This window comes from Rousettus aegyptiacus, unplaced genomic scaffold (assembly GCF_014176215.1).
Source record: "Rousettus aegyptiacus isolate mRouAeg1 unplaced genomic scaffold, mRouAeg1.p scaffold_m13_p_3, whole genome shotgun sequence".
Classification (NCBI taxonomy): Eukaryota; Metazoa; Chordata; class Mammalia; order Chiroptera; family Pteropodidae; genus Rousettus; species Rousettus aegyptiacus.
This window is the reverse complement of record NW_023416306.1, coordinates 157,883,421-157,903,188: the sequence shown is the minus strand read 5'-3', so window position 1 is coordinate 157,903,188 and position 19,768 is coordinate 157,883,421. Positions and strand designations below refer to the sequence as shown.

Below are 19,768 nucleotides of genomic sequence, written 5' to 3'. Positions count from 1 at the left end.
TCAACTCGTGTAATTTAGAAATGAATTGCTTAGTTTCCATGGAGATTTTCTACTTCTATTTTTTTGTTGATGATTTCTAGTTTAATCTACTGTGGTCAGATATGCTCTGTATGATTTCACTTATTTGAGATTTTTTGAGACTTGCTTTATGCCCCACCACTTGGTCAGTTTGGGCAAATAATCTGTGTGCTAAAGAGAATACGAAGTCTACACTTCTTAGGTTCTAAGTATGTGTCAATAAAGTCATGTTTCTTAATCCTGTTCAGATCTCTTGAATCCTTACTGAACTTGTCTCCTGTTTCTGTCTAGCGCTGAGATAATGTTTTAACTTCCCACTCTCAATGTGGACTTGTCTCTTTCTTCTCTTAGTTCTGTCAATTTTGATTTATATATTTTAGGACACGTTGAGTACATACAAACAATATAGTTATCTTTCTCTTGAACTTTTATATCATAAAATGTCCTCCTTTATCTCTAGAAATGTTTTTTGCTTTAAATTGTATTTTGCCTGATACTAGCATAGCTATGCTACTTTCTTTTGGTTAGTATTTACATGGACTACTTTTTCTGTCTTGTACTTTCAGGCTTCTTATGTTTAAGGTATGTCTTTTGTAAACATCATGTGGTTTTTTTTTTTATCCATTTTGACAGTCTTAATTGGAGTAATTAATAATATATTTGGGTTTAAATGATCTATCTTGCTTTCTGTTGTTTTTCCATGTTCCCTTTTTTCTCCTTTCTCACCCTCTTTTAGTTTGAGTGTGTCCGTGTTTTAATTTTACATATTTTGAACTCCACAAGATATTCTTTTATACAGTCCATATGATTTGGGTTTACTCAGAATTTTGACTTCCCATTGTTCTTTATTTATTACTGCATCTTTAAGCTTCCCAGGACAATTTCCTTCTTCCTAGTGAATATCCTTTAACATTTCCTTTAGAATAGGTTCATTGCAGACAAATTCAGTTTTAGTTTGTCTGAAAATGCCTTTGTTTCCCCTTCATTTCAGAAGGATACCTTATAATTAAAAGCAGACATTTTTAGTTTTTAAACAATGTAGGTTAACGTAGCATGAGGAGTTAAAACTAAATCTTTAATTTTTTGAGTTAGAAACTTTTTTATGACCAAGTGATTTCTTTTTGGTCTAATTTAATTATATTTCAGATGCTACCATTTACTTTTGGCAATTTTTGTTAATTTTCAGGTTGGTCTGGGACAACTGCATCTGCATGGGGGTCGTGGAGTCGAACAAAATCATCAGGTAACTTTTGTGTTCCTAGGGCTTTGCACTGCCTATTGTAGCAAGAAGTAATTCTTCAGATATATGTTTTGCTAAATCAGTGATAGTATCAAGCTTGTGTTATTAAGACGACTATCACAAAAGAACTTTTAATATTTCACTAACCCCTGAGGAACTGAAGAATAGAAATGTAATTACACCTCATAGAGGTGGGAAAGGTTTTAATTCTAAAACCTAGTTCTCGATACTTCCAAATATAAATTCACACACAATGCATTTGTTTTCTATAGGTATGTGATTGATATATGTCTTAAAATTCCTATTCAAAAATATTTCATAGAACTGAGGAAAATTCATTGTTAGTTTATACTACTATAGCAGTCAGATCTATGTCCAGTCACTTTTTTCTGCTTTATGTCTTAAATATCACTCATCTCTTTTCTTTTTCTTCCATCAGTACACCCATCACTCATATGAATCATCTACTGCTGGCATATCCTAAGCAGTAGCCTTCTTTGTAGACCATATATCTGGTTGTGTGGTTCCTTTGCTTAAAACTCTTGATTGGCTCACAATTTCCAGTCGTTTAAAGATCAGAACCTTTAACATGGCCTCCAGGGCCCTATACCTGCGTCTATTTACCTCACCAGGCCTTTGCTTTCTGAGTCTCGGGCAGAGGGACCTTTTTTCAGGTCTTTGAAATATCAAAAACCTCTCATGGGGCTTCTAGAATGCTAGAATGCTATCTAGAATAAATATTACCCCAACTCCTTTCTTCACATCGCTGATTCCTAGTCATCCTTCAGAACTCAACTCCAGTATCTCTTCTAATACCGCCCGTGCCCTCAGCTCCACTGCGGGAATAGATCATGTACCACAGATCTGATCTCTGAAAACCTGTGTTCCTTATGGCCCTTGTCTATTGTAAATTAGTTAATTATGTAATTAAGTTGTTTGCTAGAACATAAGGTCTAAAAGAGCATGAACTATCTGCCGTGTTTGCCGCTTTTATTCTCAGCACCTGACAGTGCCGAGCGATAGTAAGTTCTCAGTAAATGTTTGTCAGACTCATAAAACTTTGTTTTTCTACCATGCCAGTTAAGTGTTCTAATTAAGATTATTTCATATACCATGTCCCATCAACTTTAAGAATTTTGTCATAACAGAATATGCTTATTATCAAAACTATGCCAAATATATATGCCTATTTTTAAATTCAGATGGCATTTTGACAACTTTCATCATCTTTAAGTTATTAAAATGTTTGTCATTAGGCCAATGAAGCATCAGATGAACTGTTTAATAAAAATGTCAGGTAAGAGAAAAGAATTCCTGATAAGAGTTTGCTGCATACCTTTTATACAATAAGTTTTGAGATATTTTTGGTGGTGTATGCTGCCTACCTGTGAAGCAACTACACAATGATAAATTATTTCTCCAGCTTCACAGAAGGAAGAAAAGGAGTTCACAATACATCACTGTGTTAATTCAACAAATTTTGAACACCTACTATGTACCATTCACTGCTGTGCATTCTGGATACAGTGCTGGACAAAATGGCTTTGGTCTTTGAGTCCTTAGAGAGCTTCAAGTTTAATAGAAGCATTAGATATTTTGTAAATGATCACACCAAAAAATATGTAATAAATTGTGATCATTATTACTAAAAATAATTAAAGAGGCCAATAACAGCTTAATGAGTGGGAGGTGACAGTTGTCTCTGAGGAGAGATGGATGATATTTTAGTTGAGCTTGGAGGTAAGATCATTCTAGGCCAATAAGAACAATATGTGCATAGGTCCTGAGGCAGGAAGGAACTGCGCAGGTATACCCAGAGTGCAGAGCGTGAGAGGAAACAGTACTGAGACAGTGTGTGCTCGAGTGAGTGTATTCCCTGCAGCACTTTGTGGGGCCATAAGGACCAGCATGTCGAGATTTAAGAGCAGTCTCTTTGGATGACCTCAAGACCAAAAACAGGGAGATCAGCGAGTGGAGTATTTCAGAAGTTCAAGTGACAGATAATGTAGCTTAGACTAGACCTGTGGTGATGGAGGATAATAGGTGAATTCAGGATGTGTTTGGTGGTAAAAGTAACAGGACTTAGTGGTGGATTGGATATAAACAACCAATAGATGTCACGTTGCCATTTACTTAAATGGAGATACTGCAGTATGACAAGATTTTTTAAATGTTCCTGAAATAATTATTTTGGTTAAAAGCCAGGAGCAGACTCTATTAAAAACTAATTATCTTAATTCTTTTCTTACAGAGAGCATTTGACTACTTCAATTTAGCAGCTAATGCTGGCAATTCCCATGCTATGGCCTTCTTGGGAAAGGTACTGTACATCCTGTGAATGTGTTATATAATGGCAAGAAGTGTTTGCATAATAAGTACATATTATATTCAGGGTCTACAATTTACTAAGAATAAACTGGAAATAAAATTTCCAGTGCAAGGTTATTGTATCTTAAGGCAATGCTATTTGGAGGCATTTTCCTAGGCAACTCAAACATGACATTTGCTCATCAGTATGTAAATTTTCCATTGAAATTAGCTATCACTGTCTGAGCTACTTTTTTGTGTATCATACACAATAATGAGGGATTTATGCTATGCAGTCTTTCGCTAGTTTGTCATAATTGCCTGTTAACTTCCATGCTGAGTAGAGGCAATTAGATTTAGTTGGAATTTGTCTGCAGACCTTTTAATTGTCTTAAATGTGATAACCATCACCCATCTCTCAATGCAGTCCTCTCAAGCAAGGAAACATTTAAATCTAGAGACTTAATAAATTTCATACGTCATGGCACAGTCTCATAACTTCCTTTTTCATTATTTTGAAACCTAATACAGTGTAAGCCAATGGGTATTTTCATCTGTAACCAAATCCTAAGATTTTGGAGTGAGATAGACTATATCTCAGAGCTCTTTACAAATAGAACAATCTAGTTAGTTTTTGCCACATGATCACGATAGTTAATTGGGGCTGAGAACTTTATGTTTAGACATTTCAGCTGCTACAGCATAGACATTGGTATTTCCCACTATTTCTCTTAAGCATTTGAGAACTTTTTATTTGAGCCCTTTGAGTTTTTGCTGAAAATTACTAACTAGCCCAACCTCAAAAATGACGTCCTTTGTCATTTCCTCAGTACGTACATGAAAGAAAACAGTATTAGTCATTCTGTTCTTCTTTCTCTTGGTCCTTTATCATGTTCCATACATGATACTCTAATCATTTGTTGCTTGAAGCCTTATAAAATAAACTTACTTATTTCTTTTTCTGAACTTAAGATGTACCCTTTATCTTATCCGGGAGAAAGTAGGGGTAGAGGAAGAAGGAAAGCAGACATTGCCAGCTCTCCTTTCCTCATTTAATCACAAATCCAAAGCAATTTACCAATTATTTCACTGCCTTGAGATAGAGTGAGAAAAAAGATTCATATTGGGATTAAAGTTGTCTTCTCCTGAATTGATCTATAAGTTGATTTTACCTATTTATGTTTATAGGTTAAGTCGTAAATTTGATATGACATAGAATGCATAATAATATAAAATGTCTACTTTCAAGGTTTGCTTTTAATTCTGAAATATCGTATGGGGAATTTTAAACTTTGTTGAAAGGTGTCATGAGACCTAACAAAAACCAGAATCAGATGAGATCGGAGAGAGGGTTATCAGTCTTAATAAACTTGGGGTCTGTTTTCCAGATGTATTCAGAGGGAAGTGATATTGTGCCTCAGAGTAATGAGACAGCGCTTCACTACTTCAAGAAAGCTGCTGACATGGTAAGACCTCATGACTCCGTACTGAAATGTGTACCATGTTACTATTATTTTTTAATAAATAAGCTAATATTGAAGGATTAATCATAACCAACTCATGCCATAAATTACTGAAATCATTTACATAAATATGATTCATGTGAATGAATTGGCTAGGAAAAAAAACAATGAAGAGCAATTTATTCATTTTAGAGATCAGACTATTAAATATTAAGTCTTTCTCTGTCATTGAGAAGTTTCCTGATCAGGGAAGTACTGATTTTAGTAATGGAATTGAAAGTTATATAATCTACCTTGTATGTGCTGCAGCTTGAGGTTTTAAATTTTCATTAGTAGGTACTTTTGATACAATACACAATTTAGGCTTTCTTTGGCCCAGAGAAAGCAACATAGGAATACTTAAGACCCTATATGTCTTCAGAGTGTGCACTTATCTCTTTGTAAACTGCATTTTATTGTGGTTCCAAATGTCATTTGAGTGTTTCCCAAAGGAGCACTGTAACACTTTTTTAAATATGCCTTCTGTCCTTCTAAGTTCAGGTGAATTCTACATTTTTCTCTTTTAGGTCTCAAAACAATGCTTATCTTTGGTTTGTGACACTCTGGTAGGAAGCATACCTTTGCCACCTGGCTCTGCCCCATGGCGTCTTTCTTCTCTATTGGGGGGGGGGGAGGTTACCAATGAAAAACTAGCCCCCAAAAGTGACCTACTTTTAAGCCTAAAAAGATGAAGTACATTAGTCATGTTTTATATTTTAAATTCATAGAACAGATGGTCATAAAGTAAGCCACCAAAATTTAATTTTTAATGAATGTAGTATTTACTCTTTTTCAGCAAATTATTGAAAGTCCCCAAATCTCTAAAACTCAGTGTTATGTTTAGCCTGATGGGAAAGAGAAAGTTTTGTTTTGAATTAAAAAGTGCTAAGACTTGTTTTGAATGTGCTTGTAAATTATTTCTTTTGCAGCCATTTAGTCTTGCCTACTTTTCAATGAATCCTTTCACTCTTTGGTCTCTTTTGCAGGGCAACCCGGTTGGACAGAGTGGGCTTGGCATGGCTTACCTCTACGGGAGAGGAGTTCAAGTTGTAAGTTTCCATTTTGCTTTCTGATTTTTACAAGCAGTCAGCTGGCGGGGTAGGAAAGTATTCCTTAACCAGCTTCCATTCCAGTCAGCCATTATAACCAAACCTAAACCTTCTCCTGTTTCTGACTTCAGATTCCCTACCACCCCTCCTCCTGTACCTGCCACACCAACTGCCTTGGTAGCATGGCTCTGTCTCTGGCACCTTCTCCTGAAGGTGTGAAGCTGCTTCTCGTCCTTCCATCTGTGCTCTCTACCCTACCCACTCTTCCATCTCCACAAGACTGAGGCATCGCCCTTCTTCACTCAAGCCTAAGAAAATGCTCTAGTCGCTCCCACTTAGGAGGAGGAAAGCTTTCTCTTCTGCCCTTTGTCCTTGTAGCCCCGCCTCTCTTCTCTGCGGCTCTTCGCTGCTAAGCCAGGTTTCTCCAAAGAATGGATTGTATTAGCTGCTACATTCACTCCTTAGCTCACAGCAGTCAGGCTTCTGTCTTATGTAACTGTTTTATACAGGGCACCGGGAACCTCCTAAATGTCAGTTCCGGGTGGCATTTTTTGGTTCTGTATCCTTTGAACTCCTTCCTCACTGGAGTTCTGTGACTGCGAGCTCTTTTGGTTTTCCTGGCCCGTTGCTGTCTTTCTTCTGTGCTGCCTCCTCACGCTGGATGCCCTGGGTTCTCATCGCCGTCCTGTTCTATATGTGATCTAAGCAGTATGTTTTTTAAATGTGGGCCTGAAACTAAGCTAAGTTTCATTCCCTAGTGCAAGAGACAGTAATGTGATCTCATTTTTATTCCTGGTCAGTTTAGGATACTGAAGTTCAGTAGTGATTTTTGTTTCAATTTTTCTCTGTGGACATGTAGGATATTTGAAATCCAATAATCATATAGTGTTTGATGTGAATACTGGGAAGGAATAGATAAGGAGAGAATAATTATCCTTATTTAATGTTAGAAAAAGTGAGGTTTAAAAAGGATTGGTTGGTTAATAGGAAACGTATGGCTGGCCCTTAAACCTCATCCTTGTGTGCCACTAGTGTTGTTTATGCTTTCTGGGAGTAAATATACAAATTGTTTCACAAAAACTCTTATTTGCTTTTTTGTCAGTCTTAAATATTAATCCGTCTATGACAAAGTTTATTGTCATCTGTATAATATAAAAAATTAGAATGTAGTCCTTTTAATGGCTCTTTGATAGTATTCTACATGTGCTTTGTTAATTTTTTTTAATGAATGACTCTCCTAACTTCCAAGTATGTCAGTCTTTTGAGCTTGCGCATCATATGATCATGTGACCTCTTTTTCTATAGAATTATGATCTGGCACTGAAGTATTTCCAGAAAGCTGCTGAACAAGGCTGGGTGGATGGGCAACTACAGCTTGGCTCTATGTACTATAGTAAGTAACATTGGAGTTAACAATGGATACACAAAGACCTGAATTACCTGTTTTCCAGAGGATGTCACTATGTTATAGAAATGAGAGCTGTCAAATTCTGGCCGATTAATGTTCCTCCAGTTCAGTGATTTGTACATCTTGTTTTTTTGTTGTAAATTATATTAATATGTATTAATATACAGATCTGTATTAATAAGATTCACATCTTTCCTGAGTACGAATTCTGAACTTCATTTCGTTTTATTCCCATGAAAGGCTTCTCTGATGCTTCAGCTCAGTCTTTCTTAAGACACTTCCTGACTTTTTGTGTGATTTTCCTTACAGATGGCATCGGAGTCAAGAGGGATTATAAACAAGCTCTGAAGTATTTTAATTTAGCTTCTCAGGGAGGCCACATCTTGGCCTTCTATAACCTGGCACAGATGCATGCCAGCGGCACAGGAGTGATGCGATCGTGTCACAATGCAGTGGAGGTGAGGGGTTTTGCACTAGCTTTTATACGGAAAATGAACTTGGCCAGTAGGAAAAGCTACCATTTTAATTCTGGTTTTCTTTGTGTGATTTCTTCTAGAGTAGAAACAGATTCAGCCTACTAGCATTGGAATACTGAGGGAAGACTGAGGGTCTGTGTGTTACTGTCACACTTATGTATTTCATTTGTCCTTCCCTATTAGAATCAGTGTTTATAAGGACAGATATTGTTGTCTGCAGTCTCTCTAGCACGTAAGACAGTATCTGAGGCATAGTAAGCTTTAAAAAAGTGTGTGTTAATTGAATGTTGCAGAAGCTAATGCTAATATCTCCTAATTGGAGCTTTTCCTCTTTAGCTCTCTCCTAATTGGTACTTTAGAATGATATTGATAACTGCTTAGCAAAGTTTCTAACCCTCTCTGTGCTTGAGTTTCCTTACTTGTAAAGTGGGGTTATTAATAGAACTTACCATGTAGAATGTTCCCCCATGGACTTCATGGGAGGATTGTGCGAGTTAATATCCGTACTATACATAAGTCACACTGCACAGTGCCTGGCCAGCATAAGTGGTATATAATTGTTTGCTATTATTTGTATAAATCTATTCTAAAGACTTAAGTGAAAGCTTCAAATACATATCTCAGACTTTTATATATATTTAATAAATGACACTGCCAGACATTTACAGAACATGCTTAACAATCACTTGTAGTCAAAGTGAAAATGATTTTCTGGCATATCTTTCTTATTTTGTTGTTGTTGTTGTTTTTCTTTTCTGTTTTCACAGTTGTTTAAGAATGTGTGTGAACGGGGCCGTTGGTCCGAGAGGCTCATGAGTGCCTATAACAGCTATAAAGATGGCGACTACAATGCCGCCGTGATCCAGTACCTTCTGCTGGCCGAGCAGGGCTATGAGGTGGCGCAAAGCAATGCAGCCTTCATCCTCGACCAGAGTAAGCCTTGGATTTGGACTACCAGGGGCTCACATCAGGCTAACCCATTTAAGAATTAATCCACGAACAAACGTCTTTATGTTGTAAATAGAACTTACCACTCGTGCTTAAGTTATTTTACCTTAGCTCTTCAAAGTTAGTTTTATAGAGTTGACAGTACAAATAAATTTGACCTTTATCATAAAATTAACTGCTTTCAATAAATACATTTTTCAAAATATAGCAGATACAAAAACATTGTTTTTCCAGCAGATCGTAGATCCCTGAAAGTGGATCACTTTTCAGCCTTATTATTCTGTGGATAAAGCACCTTTCAGGAAGTAGTGTCCTAAATGCAGTGATTCCTTTGAACTCAGTATTTAATTCTAATCCTTGTTTAATTTCAAAACAGTCCTTCTTTCATTTAATATTTGTCACACCCCGGTTATTGTTTAAATTATGTCCCACATATCCACCCATTTGCAAATGAAGCCTAAAAGTCTAGTGGCTTTCCTTAAGTGCCTGCTTTGTGTCACATCTTCTGCAGGGGAAGCAACCATCGTAGGTGAGAATGAAACTTATCCCAGAGCTTTGCTACACTGGAACAGGGCTGCCTCTCAAGGTGAGTGATTGCTTAATTCTAAAGCATTAGAGTTTCACCCAGGGACCTTTCTTTATTGTTTTTTTTTTTTTTTTTTTAAATTTCCTATAAAGATTAAATCATGTCATTGATCACCTTAAGCAGAGGTACTAACTATTGCTTAACTTCTTTGCATCATGATTGCTCTTAAAATGGAAGTTCTGGCTTCAGGGTTTCTAAATTGAATTGCAGGGTCTTTGTGCTGGACATTGCATTGTGCTGTGGTTTACTCTCTGGTTTTAGTTTGAGACCAGTATGTTGTATAAGATGAGAATTGAATAGGTTGTATATAATAGAATATTAGTCTGAAACTCAAAACATTTAAATTTTTCCCCACTACTTTACATTTGATTATTTACTTCTCACATGTACTACTCTCCACCCTTTCTACCTATCTCTTCTTGAGGCTAAACAAGGTCTAATTCAACTATTTAAAATGTAAATGACTTGACTAAATAGCATATGTTCATTTGAAGAGTAGTATTCATGAACTAGGGGGTCCCACCCACCTTATTTTATCTCTCCCTGATCATCACAAAGCCTTTAGAAGAGCAGCACTTCTAGCTTGAATTTTTACTGAATTTATAGCTTGGCTGAGGGATTTTAAAGTTTGTGCGCTATTAATTAAAATTCTTTTCTATGTAAGCATGTTAACAGGAAGAGAAATAACAGTTTGGTGTGCTTTAAACACTATTTATTGACAATTTTGCATTTAACTTTTGTTTAAGGCTATACTGTGGCTAGAATTAAGCTTGGAGACTACCATTTCTATGGATTTGGCACAGATGTAGATTACGAGACTGCATTTATTCATTATCGTCTGGCATCTGAGCAACAACACAGTGCACAAGCTATGTTTAATCTGGGATATATGCATGAGAAAGGACTAGGCATTAAACAGGTGAGCTTGGCTTCAAAACACGTTTGAATAATATAAATTGTGATTTGGGGGAAACGTCTGCATTTTTATAGAAATACGCTTTCTTTGGAATGTACTCAGATTTTAGGTACTAAGTTGTAAAACTGTAATGCTTCAAAAGACTGTTCTTGTATCTCTGTCATCGTCTAGCACATAAACACATTGATATCCATACTGTTATTTTTAGGATATAAAGCCAAAGACAGACTCATAAAAATGGAAATGCAGTGCTGCCTCTATTGATACCTCCCTGTCTGAGAAACTGTCTGTCCATCTTCAGACAAATTCTATTATTTCTAAATGAATTACAATGTTTGCTATTAAGAAACTTATTTCTGATTCTTAAACCTTCTTAATGAAGTCTAACTTTCTTTGGACCCATGGTCTGGGTACTCTTAAAAGAATTTCGAAAAACTGTATCATCTTGTATATTTTTAAGGTGACATTTAGACTTTTTCATCATAAGTTTGAAAGGATCTAAGTTCTAGCTATTTTAAATACAAACATTTTTAAATGAAATTACTCTAAATTGTTTTAAATTTCAATTTGATTTAAATTATCCTAAATAATTTGATGTACCCATTATTAATTTTTAAAAAATACACAGCAAATTCTATAATTACAAATTGCATCTTTTCCTTTTCTTCCTGAATTTGTATTTTCAGTCCACTGTTCTCATAGATTTGTATACTAAAGTAATATTTTTTATGCTTAGATCTTTGCTCACTCTGTATTTATCTAAAACACTTATGTAAATTTGAATTTTGAATTTTATTTACTGTAATTAAAAGCTCTATTAAGAAAAAAATTTGAGCACTTATTAATTATAGTTGATCAGTTAATATGCTATTGATTAAATCAACACAACAGTATAAGTTTTGGTAAAATTCTGCATTTTTTGGTAATTATTGAAAATGCATTTTTAAATGAAATATATGGAGCATTTGAAAAAAATATCAGTGAGTCAATTTAACATCAATTTTATTTATATTTGTATAAATATATGACTGCACGTAAATAAGTGTATGGGAATGGTAAGAATTTTATTATAGCAAGGTCACTTAATTCTTTAAAATACTTTAGAATTATATGCTGTCTTAGTTCAGGCTGCTATAATACATAGACTGGGGGGCTTAAACAACAGAATTGTATTTCTCGCAGTTCTGAGGCTGGGAAGTCAAAGATCAAGGTGCTGGCAGATTTGGTGACTGGTGAGGGCCATCTTCTCGCTTTTGTCCTCACCTAAGGAAAGAGCAAGAAGCAAGCAGCAGGCTCTTTAAGGCTCTTATAAGAATGCTGACTCCATTCACGAGAGCTCAACCCTCATCTAATCCCTAATTATCTCTCCAAGCCCTCATCTTCTAATGCCACATTAGAGGGTAGGCTTTGACACGTGCATTTGGGGGAGACACAGACATTCAGTCCATAACATGCCAAAAATCAGAGCAACCCGTCATTTAAAATATTTTTAATTATCACCTGACAACTAACTTGGGTAGGTCCCTCTTCAGTTTTGTTGAAAGCAAAGAATTGGAATCCAGAGACTTACAAAAAGGCTGTCTTCCCTGATCACGGCAGTCATCCCTTAGTCTCTGGGAGGAATACCTGAGAGGCTTTACCAGGGCTTATCAGATAACTAACCCTTACACCCCTTACTCTGACCTAATGTGCCTAAGGGAAAGTTGCCTTTGGGTTTTGCTAAGGCGCTGGATCTCTGCCCCATAATATAGTATCGAAGCCTCTTCTCATTGTCCCATCAGTCAGCCAAATCAGACTTGGTTTCTATCAGAAACGTTTTTTAATTAAAATAAAATTAACGTGTTTGATGACTGATATAAAAATCACGTTATGATCTTAAAGAAATATGGCCGTCCAAAAAAAATTCAGTTAAATATTTTAAATCAGAGACGCTAACCATACTCACTGTTGTTCGAAGGTGCTCTTCTTTCCAGCTGATGACACACCCTAGGTATGTGGGCAAGGAATAGCTGAAAGTAACTGTCTTTATTTAAATATGTGGGGGGAAAAAAGTCATTTTTAATGTTTAGGCTTTCTTTTCTACGTCTCACGATTTCTTTCCTAGGAACTTGATATTCTTTGACAATAGTCAGGGCATGGAAGAAGTAAGGTCAGTAGATGAAATTTTCACAGTGCCCACCATCCTATTCTGCAGGATATTCCAACCTTTACAGAAATACATTTAAGACAGGGAGACACAGGATGCAAGTCACTTAATACTGTCCATGCAAGTGTCCCTTGGAAAGTCTGCAGTATGTCTACCCCAGATCACTGCTCCATTCTGAAACCAGGAATTGCTTATATTGACTAAAGTTTTAAGTAGGAAAAAATAAACTTGCGATCTACAGGTCACCCCAGAGATGTCCGGGTTAACAGTGTTTTCCGTAGATATAACACTGGTGCAGCATTTAACTCTGAAAGTTTTAAAATGCAGGCAGCATATCTGCACAGCAGATGGAGGTCAGACTGGGGGGAATATAAGTTAAGTCTTAAAGTTTTCAATTAAATTTTTCAAAATCAGTCAAGGAAAGAAATATTACCCAATGAAAGCTTAGGTTTTTTTCTTTAGATAAAGGAAATTTTTAAATGAAACTTAAAAGATAAAATAAGTTTTCCTAATATGTAAACTAAATAACAATTATTCTTTACTTATTTTAACAAGAAATGAATTTTGGTTTGTTACTATATCATAGGACATTCATCTTGCAAAGCGTTTTTATGACATGGCAGCCGAAGCCAGCCCAGATGCTCAAGTACCAGTCTTCCTCGCACTCTGCAAACTGGGCGTTGTCTATTTCTTGCAGTGCATACGGGAAACAAATGTAAGTGGTCCCTGCCTCTTTCAATTAAACTAAAGTGATGTAACCTCCATCTGGAGGTTTGTATTTTAAAAGTTAGGGGACGGGAGAGGAGTGTCCCTTAAGTGTCTGGTCTCTTCCTTTCTTCCCCCAGGTGAAGTACCTGCAGACCTCATCAGGTGAGGGATGAATGTAGCCACAAAGCAGTTACAGTTTTCAAGCAGCATTTGACAGTGGTTCCCAGTCTTAAAGTGTTTTATATTGATGCAGTTTTCTGGCTTAGGGAAAGCTGAGACTAACTCATGGCGATTTGAAACAGTAGTTAACCAAATTCAGTAAACATTAAATCAGGTGACTGCCTAAAAGTGACTCATACCAGTCCCTTAAAAAAGAGAATTTTTAAAAAGGGAAGGAGGAAGACCTGAGACCCTCCCCAGGCTCTTGTACTTCAGATTCATCTGATAGTGAAACATGTTAAAAACACCACCGGGATTTTGTTCTCTAAAAATACCTTGAACTATTTAAATAAGCTAGTGACAGAACCTACGTAGGAGATGATGTAGCCATTCTCTTTAAAACTACCAACTTTAGTTAATAGTACTTAATACGTAGATGCTCTTGGGTCCTCCAGTTTACATTTTGTTTTCAGTACTTGTAGTTCCTCATAACAAATTAACTGGTACATATAGCACTTGACTCTGAAAGTCTTAAAATGTGTGCAGAAACAAGAGCTATTCAACTATAATTCATCCCGGACCAGAAAAGGATCCTGCTTCAACCTTCGGTTAACATCTTTCAGAACAGGTTGAAACATTTTCAGATACACCGTTTCAGCATAGATTCTTCTTCCAGAATGGGTTCCCTCCTGTGTGCGCAGGTGTAAAGGTAGTCCGTGCTGCTCCCGCATCTAAAAAGAGAAATTCAGCACCTCTTTCTTTTGTAGCCCTGGCTCTTGCTATGGAGGGATCCACGTATAGTGCTCCAGGGGACCAGGGATGTTGGCCTCGGTCCTCCTGATTGCTTATACATATCTAATGGGAAATTTTTTATCGCTTGCTAGCATGAGCCAGGGTGTGCTGTACCCTCTGCTGACTGAAACAATCTCCGTTCCTTTAATTAAAAGCTAACTGTGGGAGCATGCTGATTCTCAGGAGTATTCCAGACCCTTGTCTCTCACAATTTTTAAGACTAATAAACTGTTGATTACAGTCTAGGATTTAGTCTGCAATACAACACACTAAGTATATTATATCTTTATTTAATTTTTAATACAGAAATATAAAGAAGACAATAAAATGCCTCATAATCCTACCACCTATATAGTCCAACTAAAAAAGAAAAGGTAATTAGTATTAATAGTAAGAAAATCAAACAGTACAGAGAAACAAAATCCCCATCTCATTTCCTTCCCAGGAAACACAGTTAATAGCTTCTTGTAATTTCTTTCCAGAAAAATTTAGTATCTGTACCTACAAATATATATTATGGGGACTTAATGTAATTTTATTTAAACACAAAGGATTATACCCCATATTTACTTTCTTTGTCAGTAAGTAGTCAGAAAATAACAGGAATAACTTAAGTGACACTAGAATAATTAAAATGTCATAGGCTGAGAACATAACTGTTAAGTTCAGGTTCAGGTATTGAATCCTTAGTTAAATCCCAACTAGAAAGCGTTATTCACTCAGCTATTAAACACTGGAATTCCTGCCATCTTCAGTTACATGGGAGAAGTAATAAAATAGCCCTGCTGTCATTGGAACCGAGCTTTAGCTGGTGCGCCATCACTACGAATAGGTTAGAGGTATATCAAGATACTGATTTTCCCCCTTTGGCCCTCCATTGGCTCCCTATCTCCAGTTTCTTTTCAAATATTTTCTGTGAAAAATAGTTGGAAGTTAGTTTATTAGATTACTGTTGGAAAGAAACCCTGCCCGATACTTTACATAGTCAACATGATGAAATAATGGCTTAGTCTCTGAGACACATTTTTTTTTTTTGAGTTTCAATTAAAGACTTTTAAAACCTTTTTTAAAAAAAAAAGAAAGAAAGAAAGAAAGAAACACATTGTAAAATGTTCCTAAAACCAATTATTTTAATAAGTTCTGTATTTATCCCTAATTTGTGACATAACTTTCCTAGTTCCTTCTCTGATATGTTAGTGATCATGATTTTTATATTCTCATTAAGATTCGGGATGTGTTCACTCAACTTGATATGGACCAGCTTTTGGGACCTGAGTGGGACCTTTACCTCATGACTATCATCGCGTTGCTGTTGGGGACAGTTATAGCTTACAGGCAGAGGCAGCACCAAGACGTACCTGTCCCCAGGCCTCCGGGGCCACGGCCAGCTCCACCGCAGCAGGAGGGGCCACCAGAACAACAGCCACCACAGTAACAGCCACAGTGTCCAGCCTTGATCAGTGACAACCAAGGAAATTGTTCGCTGGGAACATCTGCATTTGCTGTAGGACTTTGGATCAGTGGCCACCTCCTGGAAGAGGCACAAGGAAGCATTGAATTCCTAAAGCTGCTTAGAATCTGATGCCTTTATTTTCAGGGATAAGTAACTCTTACCTAACCTAAACTGAGTTGAATGTTTGGTTCACAACCCTCTTGGGTTTCCTTTTTTTTTTTTTTTTTTTTTCTGGAAACATATGCAAGACCCTCAAAGTAATGTCTGCTTTATCCAGCTATCTTTCTTGGGTCCTTGTGGTCATTCTCTCAGTGCGCATAAGTTCTGTCAACCATTTTTAAGGTCTCGTGCATCGACACTAAAAACTGATCTATATAAAAAGGAAAACCCAATTGGTTAACCTTAACAAGTTTAACCTTAACACATTTGAAATTCTGAAAATAGAACTTGCCTTTTAAGTAAAAAAAAAAAAAAAAAAAAAAAAGTCTTCAAAGTGTTTAAGAACTGCGATAACAGAAACTTTTACCAATCCACATTCAAGTGTACAGCATATTTGTCATTTTAAAAGGAAGGGTAGGGAGGTTTCTTACTATTGGTGATTGTCATACTCCATACCATGCTTCTCTCCTTCCAAGAATGAAAGGCCTTGTTAAATAGTTTTATGTGAACTTCATTTCTTTGGAATGGAATATATATAAAACATTGTGAACCGACTTCTGGAGCTAATGTGTGAATTTGCCCCACCTACTTCATGTAATTTGCTTGTTCGTTTTGAGTATACAGAGCCTTGAGCTGGAAGCCAGAGGATGGACTAACTGGGAAAAGTTAGGAAACAACATTAAAAACTCTGGGTGGGGTACCCAGATTATAGACATACTTTCCCCAGCACCGAAGCATCTGTTCCCAGGATTTATTTAGTTTACATTCTTGTAAAAAGACAGCACCCTCCTGAATTCTTTAAGTATAAAATGTCATTGCCAAGATATGGCATACAGGGACTACCATTATAATACTAAAACTCAGAGAGTCTAAGATGCATTAAACTCAGTGGTTGAGAAAAGCCAAAACCTGTATATACTATTCTGCACTGTTAAGGCAGATTTTTATTTCTCCAGTTTTATATTGACGACTTCACATATCATGCAAATGAAAAAGTTAAACTGAATTTGTATTTCTTGTCATTGTCAGATGGTGGTGCCCCCAGCCTGTACCCAGTCAGACAACATTTGTACCTGAGCAGGCTTTGTGGGCCCGCCGAGCTTCATCTGTTGATGTTAACCTGTATACTCTTTTCCATTCTTTTCCACAATCCCTTGTCTGTCTGCTGGAAATCTTAAAGAATTTATTACGTGTAGTGTTGTCAGACTTTGGTTCTTGAAGTTGGGATTGTATTTAGAACTAGATTTAATTAGTCTATGAACATGAAGGCTTTCAGTGTGAAGTTGTATGCTTTTGTGTGTGTGTTTAGAGTATGATGAGAAACCTGGTAAGCAAACTTTCCTCCCAGATAATTGCTTCCAAATGTGAAGAGGCGGTCATGGCAAGAACCATGTGTCTAAAAGCATATCTGAAAGGTAGGAAATTTTACCCTCAAAACGTAGTGTTGTTTGGGGCAGCTCTTGTAAATTTTAAGACGTGCTTGCTCTCTAACACTTAAGAGATGCGAACGCTGTCGGTAGGATGTGTCCGTGTCCGCACGGTCTCTTCTCACCCTTCAGAGTCAGTACTATCCTCAGTAGCAGCCACACTTCATTTCGAAGGGACTGTTTTAACAGATTTAAAAGTTTAAAAACTTCTAAGCTGACTAAACTTCCATTTTTCCCCCTCTCCCACTCACCTGATTTCTCCTTTAGGTGCATTTTTATCTCTGTCTTTACTTCCCTCCATTAATACTTTGAAAAAAAACACGTCACTAACAGTGTGAACTTCCCGGCAGTCCTGTTCCATGCAATAACAAACCTCCTAGTAGTTCACCACTTGCCATGTCCTTTTCATTAATAATTCAAATATCCTTTCCTTGGTGTTCTTCCGCTTCCTGTTTTACCCTGGGTCTTTTGCTACTGGAATTTCAAATGGTATATTGAAAACAACTTAGTTCCTATGGCTTCATGACCTCGGTCCTTATGGCTGTCTCAAAACATTTTGCTCCTTTTACATGATACCTAAGCAGATAGGAACTGGGTTTGGTGTTTCTCCTAAAATAATGCTCAATCCTTACCTAATCAAATGGCATCCATTTGAATAAAATGACAGTAACTAAAGCTAGTTAATGTCAGTGACATTAAACTAACTCCAGGATTCAGGAGTTCTAATGTTAGATTTTAGTTAGCAGATAGAGTGTGGCTTCATTTCTCCGTGGCTCTCATGTTTCTTGATCCCTTTTATAGTCTGCCTGCCTTCAGAGGTGATGACCGCAGTAGTATTCTACTTAGCTAGTTTCATGCATTTGGTTGTGGCTTAGTTACCTGTTTCAGAGTCTTGAGACTATTCATTTTGCTTCTATTTTCTGTTGCAAAGATAGCATTGGTGTTTGGGGTTTTTTGTTTTTTGTTTTTTTCTTTTTGTGTTTGAATTTTTTGTTTTCTCAGTAAGACTTATTTTTGGTTATTATTCAGTGGCACAGAAAAAATAAAACCCTTCTTTTTTTCAAATTTAATTATTTAACACTTAAATGTAATTAACTTATGAATCATTAATCTTAATACTTTTGAGGACATGTTACCGTTGTGCGCATAAGGTTAATTAACGAGAGCTTTATTGCTCAGCTGTTTTATCTTCATACCATTGGGAAGTTTTAGAAACTTCTGTCTGTGATCTGGCGATGATCTGATGCTTTATTAAGGACCTACTGCTGCCTCAAGAAAACTTATTTCATTTTTTTTTTTGTTTGGTTTTTTTTGGTCTTTTTTTCCTCCTCTGCTTCTCATGTTTGTTCTTCAAACCAGTGTTTTGGAAGTATGCATGCAAGCCTATAAATGAAGACTGCAACTCTTCATATGTGTAGCATGTATATTATTGTCTAGCTACATCTGCAAAAAAACTTCCTTTACAGAGGTTTGGACTAAAGTTTCACATGCACATTTCAAAATAAAATGGTTCAGATAAAACAGCCCCTTTACCTGCCAAGAAGAGCAACATGGGCTACATTTGCCCCTAATGACAACTCGTATTTGTTTTGAAAATGAATTTAATATACATAGGTTGCACAGTATTATGACTAGAAATGTGCAAGAAATAATCAAAGCAAAAGAAACTTCTATTTTCATGAAAATATTTTTTATCAGTCACTGCTCTCAAATGTAAGTGAAAATATGAAATTTCTGAATACCATATTGTCTGAGGCACTATCTGATTTTTAAACGTGTGATAGTCATTGAAAAGAAGATAAATTTCTTTTTCCACTAGGTAATTCAAGAATATTTACCCCAAGTAAAAAATATGTGTATTTTAAAGTGACTGTTTGCACAAGTAAAAATCTGATTTTGTGTGCATGAGAAGGATGGCTTAGTTATATGCAGGAAGTCATCTCACATGCACTGTTTTTCCTATTTGGAATGACACGCTGACACTATTCTCGATTTAAAAAATCATAATGTTGCTATGATCAAGGTGTAACCACTATCAATATTTCGGAGAAGTTTTAAGAGACCATAAGCTGGCATTGGAAGGAACACCATGGTAGACTTTTTTGTAAATTTATTTTGTATTTAATTAAATACAGTATAAAGGCTGGTGAAGTGTAATATAATTGTGTAAACAAATCCTGTTAATAGAGAGATGTACAGATTCGTTTTGTACTGTATCTTGAAACTTGTGAAATAAAGATTCCACCTCTGGTTATCCTGTATGCCGTAATGTATCGTGACCCAGGTACCTTTCTGCTCAGACTTTCTTTATACCTGAATGATTCAGTTTTTAATGAACCTTTTTGGAATTTCAGAAGTGTCTTGAAAACATTCATGTGAGGTGGTTTGAATCTACCTTTCCTTTACATTTAACTCTTGAAATTCAGATTTTGGTAAGTTGAATTTTACCCTAGGGAAAGTTTTTAGGAAGGTTT

The 19,768-nt window shown here is 36.3% G+C and overlaps 1 protein-coding gene across 1 annotated transcript in view; it reads left to right on the top strand.

Annotated features, from left to right (window-relative positions):
• The window catches only part of SEL1L (SEL1L adaptor subunit of ERAD E3 ubiquitin ligase), a 48,051-nt gene extending 28,488 nt beyond the window's left edge, over nt 1-19,563 (top strand). The window contains exons 11-21 of the mRNA XM_016137509.2: nt 1,205-1,261; nt 3,510-3,578; nt 4,954-5,031; nt 6,054-6,116; nt 7,422-7,509; nt 7,834-7,982; nt 8,768-8,933; nt 9,460-9,534; nt 10,281-10,453; nt 13,183-13,311; nt 15,481-19,563. Coding sequence (XP_015992995.1) covers nt 1,205-1,261; nt 3,510-3,578; nt 4,954-5,031; nt 6,054-6,116; nt 7,422-7,509; nt 7,834-7,982; nt 8,768-8,933; nt 9,460-9,534; nt 10,281-10,453; nt 13,183-13,311; nt 15,481-15,690 — 1,257 coding nt within the window. The 3' untranslated portion in view covers nt 15,691-19,563. The remainder of the gene's footprint in view (nt 1-1,204; nt 1,262-3,509; nt 3,579-4,953; nt 5,032-6,053; nt 6,117-7,421; nt 7,510-7,833; nt 7,983-8,767; nt 8,934-9,459; nt 9,535-10,280; nt 10,454-13,182; nt 13,312-15,480) is intronic.
• Nucleotides 19,564-19,768: the final 205 nt, after the last annotated feature.